General features: G+C 52.4%; 1 protein-coding gene across 1 annotated transcript in view; it reads left to right on the forward strand.

Moving 5' to 3' along the window:
* LOC144937132 (sodium/potassium/calcium exchanger 3-like) overlaps positions 1 to 14,109 on the forward strand; it is a 134,440-nt gene that overhangs the window by 82,018 nt on the left and 38,313 nt on the right. The window contains exons 8-12 of the mRNA XM_078864425.1: positions 3,334 to 3,359; positions 4,209 to 4,262; positions 4,540 to 4,634; positions 6,949 to 7,127; positions 10,865 to 11,231. Of these exons, the coding sequence (XP_078720551.1) occupies positions 3,334 to 3,359; positions 4,209 to 4,262; positions 4,540 to 4,634; positions 6,949 to 7,127; positions 10,865 to 11,231 (721 nt within the window). The remainder of the gene's footprint in view (positions 1 to 3,333; positions 3,360 to 4,208; positions 4,263 to 4,539; positions 4,635 to 6,948; positions 7,128 to 10,864; positions 11,232 to 14,109) is intronic.

A 14,109-nucleotide genomic window follows, 5' to 3' on the forward strand; every position in this document is an offset into this window, starting at 1 on the left:
GAGACCCCTTATAGCTCTTAATTTTATTTTACCAGGTATGGCCCCAGTGCGGTGTGAAGCTCTTTTCAGACGCGACCGAGGCCACAAATAATCGCCGAGCGAGAAGTGGCTAATCGCTTGTAAATGCGTTTTTATAAATGTGGAGGGGAAAAAACCGGAGGACCCCGAAGCAAAATCGACGCAATCACTGGGAGAAGACGCAAATTCAAAATATACAGGTGGCAGGGTCAGAATCGAGCCCACGACCTCCTGTATACCAGGCGAGGTAGATAACATCTCGCCACCACGGCACCCTCATTTAGTTCCTCCAGCCTTGAATACAATGGCACAGATGAGAGCAGAGGCGCTTCTGCGGCCGTCTGGAACGCTCTTCCCTCCGATATGAGGATGCCATTCAAGCTGTGTCTTTTTAAATCATCTCGATTGAAACCCCATTTATTTTAGTTTGTCGTCCTTCCTCCGCACCGCCGATTAGCACGGCCGACTACGTACGGTGCAAAGGAAGTTCAACACGCATGCGATGCACAAAGTGAGAAGCTGTCGTGCAGGGTGGGGGGAGCGCGCCCGCTTCTCTCCTGCACGCTCCGTTAACGATCCCAAAACGAATCAAACAAAAAACACACAATCTTGAAAAGTGGGCAGCCGCCTCGAGAGACTGCCAATCATCACCGCCACCGCGAACCCCCCTCACCCCCCCCCGTGTGTGCGTCTGTGTGTGCGTGTGTGTGTGTCTTTGTTAAGCCTATGGGGACTGGCGGGGGGGATCTTTGTGTCTTGTGGGGAGCGGTTAGCGCTACGCTGCGCTACGAATCCAGCAGCCAGGGTTCGATTCCCGCTCACGGCCAACATCAGTGACGATTACTTGAACCGGACCTGGGCCTCCCCTAGGTCGACTCGACCTTAATTGAGTACCTGGTGCGATGTGTAAAAACACCGCCACTCGTGGTGCTGGCTACCCACGCCCCTTCGTGTGCCGTTCTGGCCTTCATAGGTGCTCGCTAACAGCACTTGCTCCAACAATCTGTTAAAGGCTACACGGGGGATCCGTTGTCTTTGTGTGTATAATCTGTGCTCACACCCGCTGACGAGCCGGCGCTAATGGAACCAACGCATTGCACGCGGTGCTGCGCAGCGCAGCGCAGTGAACTCCCCGCGTTCATTACGCCCTAATTATCGTTAACGTTCGCTCGCTCGAGAGGACTGTCCCCCCCCCCCCCCCAAAACTCACGCGCCCCCCACCCCTCCCTCCCTCACCCCCGTTCCCCTTCATTGCGCCTCTCGTGTATTCAGTGCACGGGCCACATTGCCCAAGCAGGCAGGGAGTGCTGTACCTGCTCTCGGCATTATTAAGAATGTACTTTGGTCACACCCTCTTCTCACCCACCTGCCCACCCTTCTTCCCCTTCTGCTCCTTTTCCCCTCGCCATCCCTTCCCCTTATAAGCAAGTCCGTGCTCCCGCTCGCAGTCCCTGTGGGGTCTTGGCGAGCCCGTGTCTCTCCCTGGTCCCACCAACCCCGTGTGAGCACTGCGTGTGTCGGGCTTCGGCCCACGGGGATTTCTGTGCCCCCCTTCCGTTGTTGTGTTTCCTTGCGCTCTGTACCGCCGCCGGGCTCTTCGTCAGAATTTTGAAACAAAAATGTTACTTTTGCGATTGCCTCGGCGATGGGAGGATTTTCTTTGGGGGGTGGAGGGGGAAGGAGGAGGGGGGGGTGGGCGTGTGCGTGGAGGGGGTCTTCGCTGTCAGTAAATGCGATCAGAAATCGTAACATTTTTTCGTGGTTAGATCACGTAAATATAGAGGTGTCGTCAACCCGCCAGCAGCCGACACAGCCAAGGCAGAAAGGTTTGTCACGTCAGCAAAATGTACCAATTAGTTTCGACTTCAGCCCACCGGTGTGTTGGAGAGTAAAATCATTTTACAATTTGAGTACCGTGACGTTTCGCTGCTGCTGCTGCTGCTTTTCCACCGAGCATCATCGGGACATCCACGCGGAGGGGGTCCCCCCCCCCCCTCTCGCCGGCAAAAAAAATTATGGTCTCAATGTTTCGCTTCGACGGCGAATTTTGCGATGTTTTGTGCTGCTGGAGTCTGAGAGAGCGCTTCGTTGTTCTCGTCTGTCCTCTCCCGGGGGTTTGGGGGGGGGAGGTCCTTGCAACCTGGCCACCAGTGGGGTTTGTATATTATATATATGTATCTTTTGTAACGTCGTTCCATCCCAAACAAAACGCGGTCACGGTACGTCCATTAAAATTGTATAGGCGCCATGTGTGTGTGTGTAAATTTTTTTACATTTTAATCGGAGGAAATACTGTATTGCGTTCGCATGTGCTGGCACATAAAACAGGTGTTAAGATGTTCAAACACCGAATCGATACTCATTGCAAGGCATCGAATCTGCATTTGAACGTATTGGCGGTACACCGGCAGTGCGCGGTATAAGGAAAGCACATTTTTTACAAAACTTATTGATTGTATTTATTTCCCCTGCGATTCGCGATCCCCGGTCAGAAAATCTTGTGGGGTTGTTGGCGCGTCAAAATCGGTTCTTGTGACGTCTAAGCAGTCGGAGGACGAATATTTACGGAGGGCCTGAACGTGAAGAAGCTTCCCAGTCTGTTGCCGTACAGCGGCACCCGTGCCGATGACGATTGGCTGCTCCGTGTTCCGACTCGTGCCCTACACGGATTTGACTTCTCCTGCCCCCAGACGTGGTCGGGCGGTTAGGACCAGGTTAGGGTTCGAGAAATACGAGCATTGACCTTTCATAAACAAATTCTGCCTACTTCGGAAAACCTTGTCCTTAAATAGCCTTTTGTTGTTCACAAGAGATTTATATTCTTGACCTCATTTATTGTTACCATTACAATAACCCTAACCTAACCCTAACGATCCCAACACTCTACTTGCCGTAAGTCTCGTAAGACTGAATACAGCTTCGAATCGCGTCAATCTTGGTGACAGGGTCAGTTAAAGGCTGATAAACAGATTTGCTGATTAAAATTTTTATTTCAAACTCTTTCTTGAGGACCGGTGTATTATTCTGCACCGGTGTACCGCCGATATGTACATTTACCACACAAGCTTGTGGCAAAATATTTACAGGAAGGTTAAAGCCTATTCTTTTTTTTCATTACTTTAATACTGGCAAAAAATGTCCCATATTGTATGTGTTGAGATTGTTTAAACTTTCCCTTCGCAACGTGAACGTTTTATCGCGAAAGACGTTTGCAAGCGGTGTTTTGTCGTTATTTCTTGCGTCGATGTGAAACACGACCGCGATTCCCCCGCGCATCTTATCCACTACATCGCGCTGTTTGTTTTTTCGTTGCAGTTCATTTACGACGAGAAGGTCGTCTGGTACGTAACAAATGAAACCCCAATCCCCGTTCCCACAAATTGCCTTCCCTCTTTTACAATCCCGCGGAGGGTCCGTGCCGAGGTTTGCGGCGCGTGAAGCCGGCGCGCACGCAATGCACCCCCGATCAGCGATGCGTTCAATGCAACTTTCCTGCCATTTCCGTGGTGACTTTGCACGCTCGTTTTTTTCTGGCGCTCCCATAACGATGATGAAATTGGTCACGGGCAAACAAAGACAAAAATCATCATCCCTCCCCCACCCCCGTATAGCCTTCACAGACTGTCCAGGCAAAAGCTGTTAGCGAGTAGCACCTACGAAGGCCGGCACTGTGGCACACGAGGGAGGGGGTGGGTGGCGATCACAAAGACGAGAAAACGCACACTCGCACACATTCCGAGGCTTTCCTGCGTTGCAAACGGCATTCATATAACTCTGAAACTACGAAGCAGAACCGCGACGATTCGGCCAAACGCGAGCTGCGTGGCAACGTCGCGATAACGCTGATGAGCGGCACGCTTTTCGTGTCTCGCGATGACGTCACGAATGTCCGCCAGGATTGGAAACCACTCACGGTGGTTGCGTATTGCAGCGTGATATGGGTATGGATGGTAATTTTATTTTGAAATAATAATATTGATTTGTTATTGCAATTGTAATGAAAATCAGGGTTGTTGAGCCAGAGGCCCAGAAAAGTCCGGCAGCCGGCAATAAACAGCATAAATTGAAGGTGTAATCGATAAGCGTTAAACATGAATGTGATCTTTTTAAATAATATATATTTAAGGAAAGAGTGGTACGATCATATATTTTTTAATACAAAAATTAATTATTACTTCGTTTCTTCCCAGGTGGGAGGCCGTGATTCTCGTGACCATGTACGTGATTTACATCGTTTTGATGAAGTGAGTGCGCGTACGCCCTTGCGTATATCCCCCTCCGTCACGCAACACACACCGTCCGGGGCGTTGTGCACGTTGAAATATAAAGCACCTTTTGCGAGTGATATTTCACGCATGCAACTCTGCGCGTGTGCGAGAAGTGCAACCAAGCGCCGCTGGGATTGTCGCCGACACGGCTCGACAAGTGGTGGGCGCACGAGGGTTTTCGTTTACGGCCGGATCTGACCCCCCACACGTGACCCCCCCCCCCCCCCCGGTTGTGTGCTACGCCGCCCACCAGGTTCAACATGCGTCTCCACGCCTTCTTTTCACGACTCCAAAAGGGCGGCAGGAACACGGCCAACGGGGTGGCCAACAGCAACGAGATGGAGGACGGTAAACTCCACGAGGGTTCCCACGGCGGCGGTTGTCATGGATACGATGATACGATATAAACTACTTAAACTCTAAAACTATTTTAAAACATTTATCGGGTAAGGCCCACTGAGCTATGTAGCTCTTTTTCAGAAGTGACCTGGCCGCAAATGGTAGTTCAACGAAGTGGCTTATCGCATTTAAATGTATACCGGCTAAATCCTTTAAACGCGTGTTGATTTAAAATGTAGAAGGGAAAACCCGGAGAAAAATCCACGTGACCACGGGGGAGAGAGGGACATGCAAACTCCAAATATACAACCGGTGTCAGGGTGGGGATCGAACCCACGACCTCCTGCCTACCAGGCGAGGTAGTTAACATCTCCTAGCCACCTTGGTGACCCTAAATGAGACTCTCACCCTGGTCCCTCGAGCTCTCACATCGTGAATCAAAATCAACTGGAAACAACTCCCTGAGGGGGGTGGTGCTCGCTTTGCGCCCCCGTTCAAACGAATTCACGGCCACGGCGTCGACGGGGTTCACACGAGGGTCGCCCAAACTTTGTTGCAGTGTCGCTTGAAAGTTACCCGCAGTAAAACTCCCGACGGGCACCGCTGGCCTTGTTCCGCGAGTTGCGTCGCACGGCCGTGCCGTCAACAAAGTCACGTCCCCGTGCATTTCTAATTGGAGGACAACGGCACAGCAAGATTACTGTTGGTGCACGGCAGCCAAAGGAATACATTTTTATTGCTTCCATGCCAAGATTAATTTATCAACCTCAGGTGGCTGTTTCGGGAAGCCCGTAAGAGTGCCGTATGTGTGTGTGCACGCACGCACGCACACACGCACACGTGCGTGCGTGCGAGTGTGTCTTTGGGAGTGTGCGTGTCTTTGGGCTGTGGTGGCGCAGTGTCTAGTGCAGCGTGTTCCAAACCTGGCGACCTGAGTTCGATTCCCACGCACAGCTACAATTGATAGTGGATATCCGAACCAGTCCTGGGCCTCTCCGAGGTCAACTCCGCCTCAAACGAGCACGAGGAATACAGGAGGCGTCTGGGTGTCAGGCTGGCCGCTCCACCCCTCTTGTGTGGCCGTACCAGCCTAGGTGCTCGCTCACTAGCGACTCTTGCACCACACGTGGTTATGGCTTACGGGTAGGAATGCAACATGTGCATTGTCGTTCTCTTCTAGCATGTGCACCTGTTGCTCCCTTTTAGCCCCGCCCCCTCCCAATACGTTCCATTCATTGGCTACCACATTCAGATAAGCCCCTCCCCCTCTCCTCCTCCCTTAACTTGTATTTAAGAACTTGTATCTTGGAATTTTTGCCTCACTTGATACAGTAAATCTAGCTGTGACGGTTCCACCTGATGACGGAGACTTGTGTTGCCTCCGAAACGTCGTGATTTATAATTTTATTTCTATTATTATTTATAGAATTTTTATTTTATTACTTATTTTTACCTACGTGACTTTACCGAAAAAACCTAAAAGTATGAATTCGTTGTTTTAATGTATTTCTTTGTTTTGTTCAACACATTGCGGTTGAAAGAGTCGAGCGCTCTGTTGAGGCCTTCACCTTGAAGGGTTGTTGCAGGTGTAGGGGTTATTACGGGAGAAACGGCGGACGAGAAACACAGGGGTGTGTGCACTCACACACACGGGGTGGTCGCACCGACGTCCGCATGCGTGATCCCCCACGCCCCCAGCCCTCTGAGGGGATCCCTATAAAAGGCGGGGAGCCAGAGAGCTCGAGGCAGTTCGACACGAAGCTGACCAGTGAAGATCGAAGACTCGGAGATTAGGCCCTGGGACTCCCCTGTCTCGCTGCCCTTGTCAGGGCCGAGCTGGGTAAGCCAGCGGCGCGGCCCAAGAGCTCCCGGACCTCTGACCTTGTCAGGCAAGGCCGGCTTAGCTGGTGCCGAGATCTGTGCTTGCCAGGGCCAGATCAGTCAGTCTCCCGTAGCCCAGTAAAGGAGGACTGGGGAACAGGACAGAGGGCATAGTACTAGGGTGGGTTTCCCATAGTACGGGTGAAGGGGCCGTTACCCCTTCAACTATTGTGCCTGTCACTGAGTTAATAAACAGAGTGTGCCTCAACTCCGACCTCGTCTCCTCGAACTTACTACACAGGCACAGTTGCCATCAGGGGGTCCCTCAGGCCAACATTACATCGAGAATAATTGGGATGAAATAAAGGAACATTGAGTTGCCGGAGCATTTAAGAGTGCCGCACATGTAAATATCGATGTAAATGTAATTCTGTTGTTTTTGTTGTGTCTGTGCGGTGTGTGTGGTGTGCGGTTTGTGTGTCGTGGTGTCGCCGTGGCCCAGTGAACCCGAACCACGTGGCGGACATGTGCCGCAGCACCTCGGTGCTCATGGTGGACGAGCTGCTCTCCGTGTGTCCACACAAGCTGGACTTCTCGGAGGCCGGGCTCCGCATCATGATCACCAACCACTTCCGGCCACGCACGCGCCTCCGCATGGCCAGCCGCATGCTCATCAATGAGGTGACGGCTCCCTGATTCCCGCTAGCCCCATACTACTAGCCCACTCCTGCATCCTGCTAGTCCATCCATGAGCCCACTCCTCTTCCACTACCCACTCCTCCATCATGCTAGTCCATCTACTACCCACTCCTCCATCCACTAACCCACTCCTCCATCCACTAGCCCACTCCTCCATCCACTAGACCACTCCTCCATCCACTAGCCCACTCCTCCATCCACTAGACCACTCCTCCATCATGCAAGTTCATCCACGAGCCCAATCTCCCATCCACTACCCACTCCTGCATCCACTACCCACTCCTCCATCCACTAGCCCACTCCTCCATCCTGCTAGTCCATTCACTACCCACTCCTCCATCCACTAGCCCACTCCTCCATCCACTAGCCCACTCCTCCATCCTGCTAGTCCATTCACTACCCACTCCTCCATCCACTACCCACTCCTCCATCCACTAGCCCACTCCTCCATCCACTGCCCACTCCTCCATCATGCTAGTCCATCCACTACCCACTCCTCCATCCACTACCCACTCCTCCATCCACTAGCCCACTCCTCCATCCACTACCCACTCCTCCATCATGCTAGTCCACTCCTCCATCCACTACCCACTCCTCCATCCACTACCCACTCCTCCATCATGCTAGTCCATCCACTACCCACTCCTCCATCCACGAGCCCACTCCTCCCTCCCGCTAGCTCACTCTATCCACCAACCCTGTAGTGCAGACAAACTCAGGATGGGGGCTAGTCAGAGACGAACTCTAAACCAACGTTAAACGCTGAACAGAACAAGCAACGATGCTATCTGCTTTTGTACGTCGTGCATTCTCCTCGTGTGTATGTGTGTATAGATGAATATCCACACACAGGGGGTGTGTATATATAGAGAGATGCATATACCCACACACACACAGGCCCTGTGTGTGTATGAGGCTGGATATGGTAATGGGTGTCTACCGAACGGGGCAAAGTTTGAATAAAACCCGAACGTGGCGGTAAACGTTTGCCCAACTTGCGTTGACCGGACTATAACAATTTATCCATAATAGAGATTTTTTTTTTTGGGTTAGATTGCGTACCGGTAAATATATAAATGTGTCGTTAAACCCGCCACCACCTGACACAGCCAACTAGTAAGGGTTCTCATGTAAACAGAACGTGCCAATTCGTCACTATTACAGCACACCGGTGTGTTGGAGAGTGCACAAGTGTGGTCACCACATCTACGCCTCTATATAAGGAACGAAACAGGAGGATTTCTCCACGAATCTGGCTGTCGCCTGATGAAGCGAGTTGTTATTACTGGCGAAACGCTGTACTCGGTTTGTAAATGTTGTGGCTGGGCTCTCCAACACACCCGTTAGTGCTGTACTAGTGACTAATTGCCCACCTTCTGTTTAAATGACAACCCTTACTAGTTGGCTGTGTCGGGTGGTGGTGGGTTTAACGACACATTTATATATTTACGCGATCTAATCCAAAAAAACCTTTTATGGCTGATATTGGTTGCGAAAGCCTGCTACTACGCATTATAATAATTTAGACTGTGGGGGGGGGGGGGGGTTCGTATCCCCCCAATCCTCCCCCCCCTCCCCCATCGACGGGGCTGCCGTCCACTTCCCCACTCCTCCATCCGGCTCACAAAGGGGGCATTGTCGCCTCCACAGCTGTTGCTGGCATTCGTCTTCTATTCAGACGTCAATTAGCGTTCTGGTCTTTTTACAAACCCGCTTTTGCCATCATGTACAGATGTAATCCCTCTATTTTAGTGGTGTTTTTTAGTGTGTGCGTGCGTGTGCGTGTGCGGGGAGCGGTCGCGTAGCGGTTAGCGTGCCGCGCTACGAACCCGGCGACCCGAGTTTGATTCCTGCCCACAGCCACCAACACTCGTGACGATTATCTGAACTGGTCACGGGCCGGCCGGGCGTGGTGCTGGCCACCCACTCCGTCGTGCGCCGTGCCGGCCTGCATAGGTGCTCATCGCAAAACAGCACTTGCCCCCGAAAAGTCTGCTAAGGCTACTCGGGGGATCTTTGTCTTTTTTGTCACGAATAAGAGCTGCAACCGCAGCCCCGTCACAAGTCACGTTGCTGTGTACGTACGTACGTGTGTGTGTTGAACTTCTTTCGCACAGTACGTAGCCAACCGTGCTAATCGGAGGTGCGGGAGAAGGATAACACTAAACAAACAAAAAAGCAGTTGTGAAGAAATTAGTTTGTCAATTTAGATGATTTTAAAGTGCACAGCTACAGTGGCTTCCTAACATCGGAAGGAGAGAGCGTTCCAGATGACCGCAGAAGCGCATCTGGAAGCGTGCGATGACCAACGTCTTTGTTCGAGGGCTAGCCAAAAGCTGCTGCTTTCGTTGAGCATGACCGGAGTTCGCGTGATGGCTTATGCTCCTTGACGAGATCAGCAAGGTGTTGTGGTTCATTTGTGGCAAGAACTTTGTTTGTCATGAGCGTGACCTCATGGTCAAAGTTCACAGCGATTACACAGCCATGCTCGTGCCCGATGGCAGCTGCTCACCACCATCATCATCACCATCATGAGCCACGCTCTGTCCACTGCTGGATGAATGAAGGCCCTTCCTCTCCCCCACCCCCCCCCCCCCCCCAGCATGCAATGCCACAATCCATTCCGTGTCTAGGGTGTACATCCTGTAGGGTGCGTTCCTGTCACAGCTGGCATTTCATCAGCGGTCTCGCCCGTCCGCCATGGCCCATGCCTCGACCTTGCTTTCGTGAACAGTCAAATGAAGAGATCTCTCCAGCACGTGTTCCCTGCTCCATGTGCCCCCCTCTCTCTGTCCCAGTGTCACACCAAACATGCTTCTCACAATTATTTTTTGTCCACTCCTCAGCTTTAGGGCGCCATGGTGGCTAGGAGATGTTAACTACCTCGCCTGGTGTGCATGAGGTCGTGGGTTCGATCCCTATCCTGACGCCTGCTGTGTATTTTCGAGTTTGCGCGTCTCTCTTCAAGTGGTCGTGTGGATTTTTTCCGGTTCCTCTGGTTTTCCCTCTCTATTTAGAAACAGTTGTTTGACTGTTTGGTTGCTATCAATGATAAGCCCACTTCGTTGAGCTATCATTTATAGCCAGGTCACTTCTGAAAAAGAGCTACATGGCTCACTGGGCCTCACCTGGTAAAATATTTTATATTTATAGAAGTAATAGTCCGTTCCTTATTCTTGGCCAGTGTCAACGTTTCTGGTCCGTACGTCAGGGCTGGTGACCCGTGCCTGCCCCTATTAGCAAGCGGCGCGTGTTGTGCTTGGCGGTGATCGCTGGCAACCGCATCGCGTGGATTGTGGCATCGCAGGGCTGTGCCGCAATGTTGCAGCCATGGTCTCTTCGCTGCTGGATGAAGGCCTCCAGCAGTGGATGGAAAATGGTTGTTGCTGCTGATGAAAATGAACAGCTGCTGAGTGATTCACCTGGGTTGTAACAAACAAATCTACCATTAACCATCACGTTAGTTTATTTTGTGCTTTCCACGCACATCCAATTAGCACAGCTGGCTACGTACGGTGCGAAAGAAGTTCAACATACACCCATGCACTCATCGTCGGTGTGTGATACTCCTACGGTGCTGTCCCCATGTCCAGAAGTCCCCAGTTGACGGCGACGCCTCTGCTCGCGTGTGCGTCCGTGCGACGACACGACGCGCCGGCGGTACACCCTGAGTGCCGCGCGCGCGTGTCCCCCCCCCCCCCCCCCCCCCGACCGAGCAGAGGCAGCGGCTGTTGCGCGGGCGCGGAGTCGCCTGCAGCGAGTGCGAGGTCGCCCACAAGATCCAGCGCAAGTACCGCTCGGGCGCCAACGCGAGCGGCGGCGGCGGCGACGCCGTGGCGGGCGCCACCGCCGCGCCGGCGAACAGCGGCGGTGGCGGCGACGCGGAGAATGGCGCCGTCTCGCCGGGGGGAGCGGTGGTGGCGGCAGCGGCGGAGGTGACGGTGGCGGCCGTGGGCAACGACGGGCGGACGAAAGACGGCCCGGGGAAGGAGGGCGCGGGGAAAGAGGGCGCGGGGAAAGAGGGCGCAGGCTGCGAGGAGGAGGAGGAGGACGACGAGGGAGTGTCCTCGCCGTGCGTTGTGCCCGGTGAGCAATGCGATCGTGCGGTGTGACGCGGTGCGGTGACGCGGAGCGACGCGGTGTGATGCGGTGCATCGTGATGCGGTGTGACAGAGCGGAGGTGATGTTTGCAACCGCGATTTTGGACGTGTGGTTTAAGTCTGTGGATCTCTATGTGAATCTGTGGATCTTTATGTGAGTCTGTGCATCTCGATGTACGGACGGTGGATGTGACTCGAAAAAAGGCAGGGAGTAGAATGATGTGGAGAGACAGAATGTGAGCAGTAATGGAACTCGTGGCTTAGAAGCAGGAGGGTGAGGCTCATCTTTCACAATAAATGTCTTCCACCCATTAAGGCGAAACCACATTTGTACTCGTAGCCGGATAAGGAACGAGCCAATTAAGCGTGGATGTCGGGAGCCATGCAGTGCTTTAATTGACAGGAAAATGTAAGAATTGGCTGTTTCTCATTAATTATTCATGCGTTTTATATTTCCTAATATATTTCAAGAATTGCGCTCCAACCAATAAACCTGCGTTCACCGTCCGTGTGTAGCACGGGAGCAGGTTAATTCAATGAAGCTGCATAAAAAACAATGCCGAAGAGATTTTCTGCTCTCCGTGAGCAGCGCCGGTGGCTCCATCAACGATATGTCAGGTCAAAACAGCATCCCTCGCTCAGATGAGCTTTATAAGGCAGTGCGCGCTCATCTGCTGCCGACAACTCCTGAGCCAGCGGTGGAAATTCCGTTTTCCTCTGACGGGAGGGGGCGGAAAGGGGGGTGGCGAGTTTATCCGAAGGACGACCACTGTTGACTTTCCCCTCCACAAATTGGTAATCGCTTTATAGCCAACAACACCAAGCGGGATTGAACTCCACGGCCTTCCGATCGCGAGCCGCTCGCTCTGCCGCTGAGCCACCGTCGGCCGGATCTAAGCCGCCGGAAGTGGTTCACAAAAATTCACTTCATCCTCGAGGTCTTTTTGAAGGCCTAGGGGGGCGGGGGGCGGGGGGCGGGAGGGAGGGAAAGAGGCGGTGGATAAATTGGGACCTGCGGCGTGGCGCTTTGCTTCACCTGCAGCGGAGAGAAAGATTGCTTTTGAGAAGAAGCACGCCAATTAAGGGACGGGGGACGTTCAATGTGAACGCAACGTTCCGTGATCGTCATCAGAGGCCCTTTTGCTGCATGCGTTCCCAGGTCCGTCTGATTTATTTTTTTATTTGGAAAAAAAATTTGGGGGAGGGAGGGGGGGGAGGGGATTATTCCAACTGGACAGGGACGTAACACCTTCCCCCGATGATGTTCATCGCCCGTTTCTTCTCCAGCATCCAGCAAGCAGCAGCCGTGCTGGTGAGGTTGAATGAAGGGTCACCAGGATACGGTGGTACCACGGTGTCGAAAAGCCAACGCAATCGTGAAGAGTTTTGAATAAACGTGTCCAACGTAGTATTATCCATTAGGCAACTTCAAGCAAGCCTAGGCTATTGTAGAAGGTCATGTATAGACTTGTAGAAGGGCATGTGTATACTATTGTAGAAGGTCACATATAGACGATTATAGGAGGTCATACGTAATCCATTGTGGAAGGTCATATATAGACTTGTAGAAGGGCATGTGTATACTATTGTTGAAGATCATTCATAGACTATTCTAGAAGGTCATGTGTAGACTATCACAGGTCATCAACAGTGGTTCCGTAGTGGCCAGGGTCTCTGTGTGGCCAACCTCCCCTCCTACACCTGGGGCCAACGTGACCACCACCACCACCCACTCTGTCGTCTAGCGGGTCCCGTGGCCTGGACTCAGCGGTGCTCTTAGTGGGGGGGGGGGCAGGGGGGACAGGGGGGGGGGCAGGGAGGTTAGGGGGGGTTAATGGGGGGCAGGGGGGGCCTCCAATTCGCGCTGCCGATGAAAACGTCTGTCGTCTCGTCTCGGCAAGATGAGCGGACGATAATAATAATAATAATTATGGCTACTAATTAATACGTTAATTATCGTGTGGCCGACAGCATGTGCAGCTGTGGCCGTTGTAGATTGTTACAGTTGCCATGAGGGGCGAGTGTCAGTTGAGCGTTGGAGTCAACCTCTGCTCTGAGCGAGCCGCTGCTCTGAGTCAGCCGCTGCTCTGAGTCAACCTCTGCTCTGAGTCAACCTCTGCTCTGAGCGAGCCGCTGCTCTGAGCGAGCCGCTGCTCTGAGCGAGCCGCTGCTCTGAGCGAGCCGCTGCTCTGAGCGAACCTCTGCTCTGATTTAATCTCTGCTTGTATGGTGGAGGTACAGGAAAGCACAAAGACGCGCACACACACGCACACACGAGGTGCGATTACAAACACACCATGGCCCTCTGAAAACCGATATCGTATCTTGAAACATTACGTCGATTGTGTGTGTATATATAGGGGGCTGCCACAACACTGCGTTTACAGATCTCAGCCACTGTGGTGTCCGAGTTGGCAGCCACCGAACGAAAATTGTCCTAAATGTCATTAATTTGCAGCTTAACTAGAGGCAGCAGGCATGCAATTTCCCCCAACATCTAGTAATGCAAAGCGCTCTTTGGTTTAAATTCCATGTCCACTCGACGTCAATGCGAATTAAATTATTATTGCGTAAAATGATACAATCATGAAATCCATTCCAATCCAAAGTCCAGTTGTAAGCCCGTTGAGGTTCGCTAACTCGTTTCAAAGCGAGAGCTTTAGAACCATCGTTACGTAGAGCCAGATATCGATGCTTCTACAGTGACGTGAACGTGCAGTTGCAGGGTCTGCGCCTTCACCTCCAACCGGCATTCGCTGGTGAACTTTAGAGAAATATTTGTATTTACTTTTCTGCACGACCGCGTAGACTTGTGATAATCCTCCCAAGGACATCAGCAACAACGAGGAATGGGGACCGGTTGC

Source organism: Lampetra fluviatilis, chromosome 18 (assembly GCF_964198595.1).
Source record: "Lampetra fluviatilis chromosome 18, kcLamFluv1.1, whole genome shotgun sequence".
Taxonomy (NCBI): Eukaryota; Metazoa; Chordata; class Hyperoartia; order Petromyzontiformes; family Petromyzontidae; genus Lampetra; species Lampetra fluviatilis.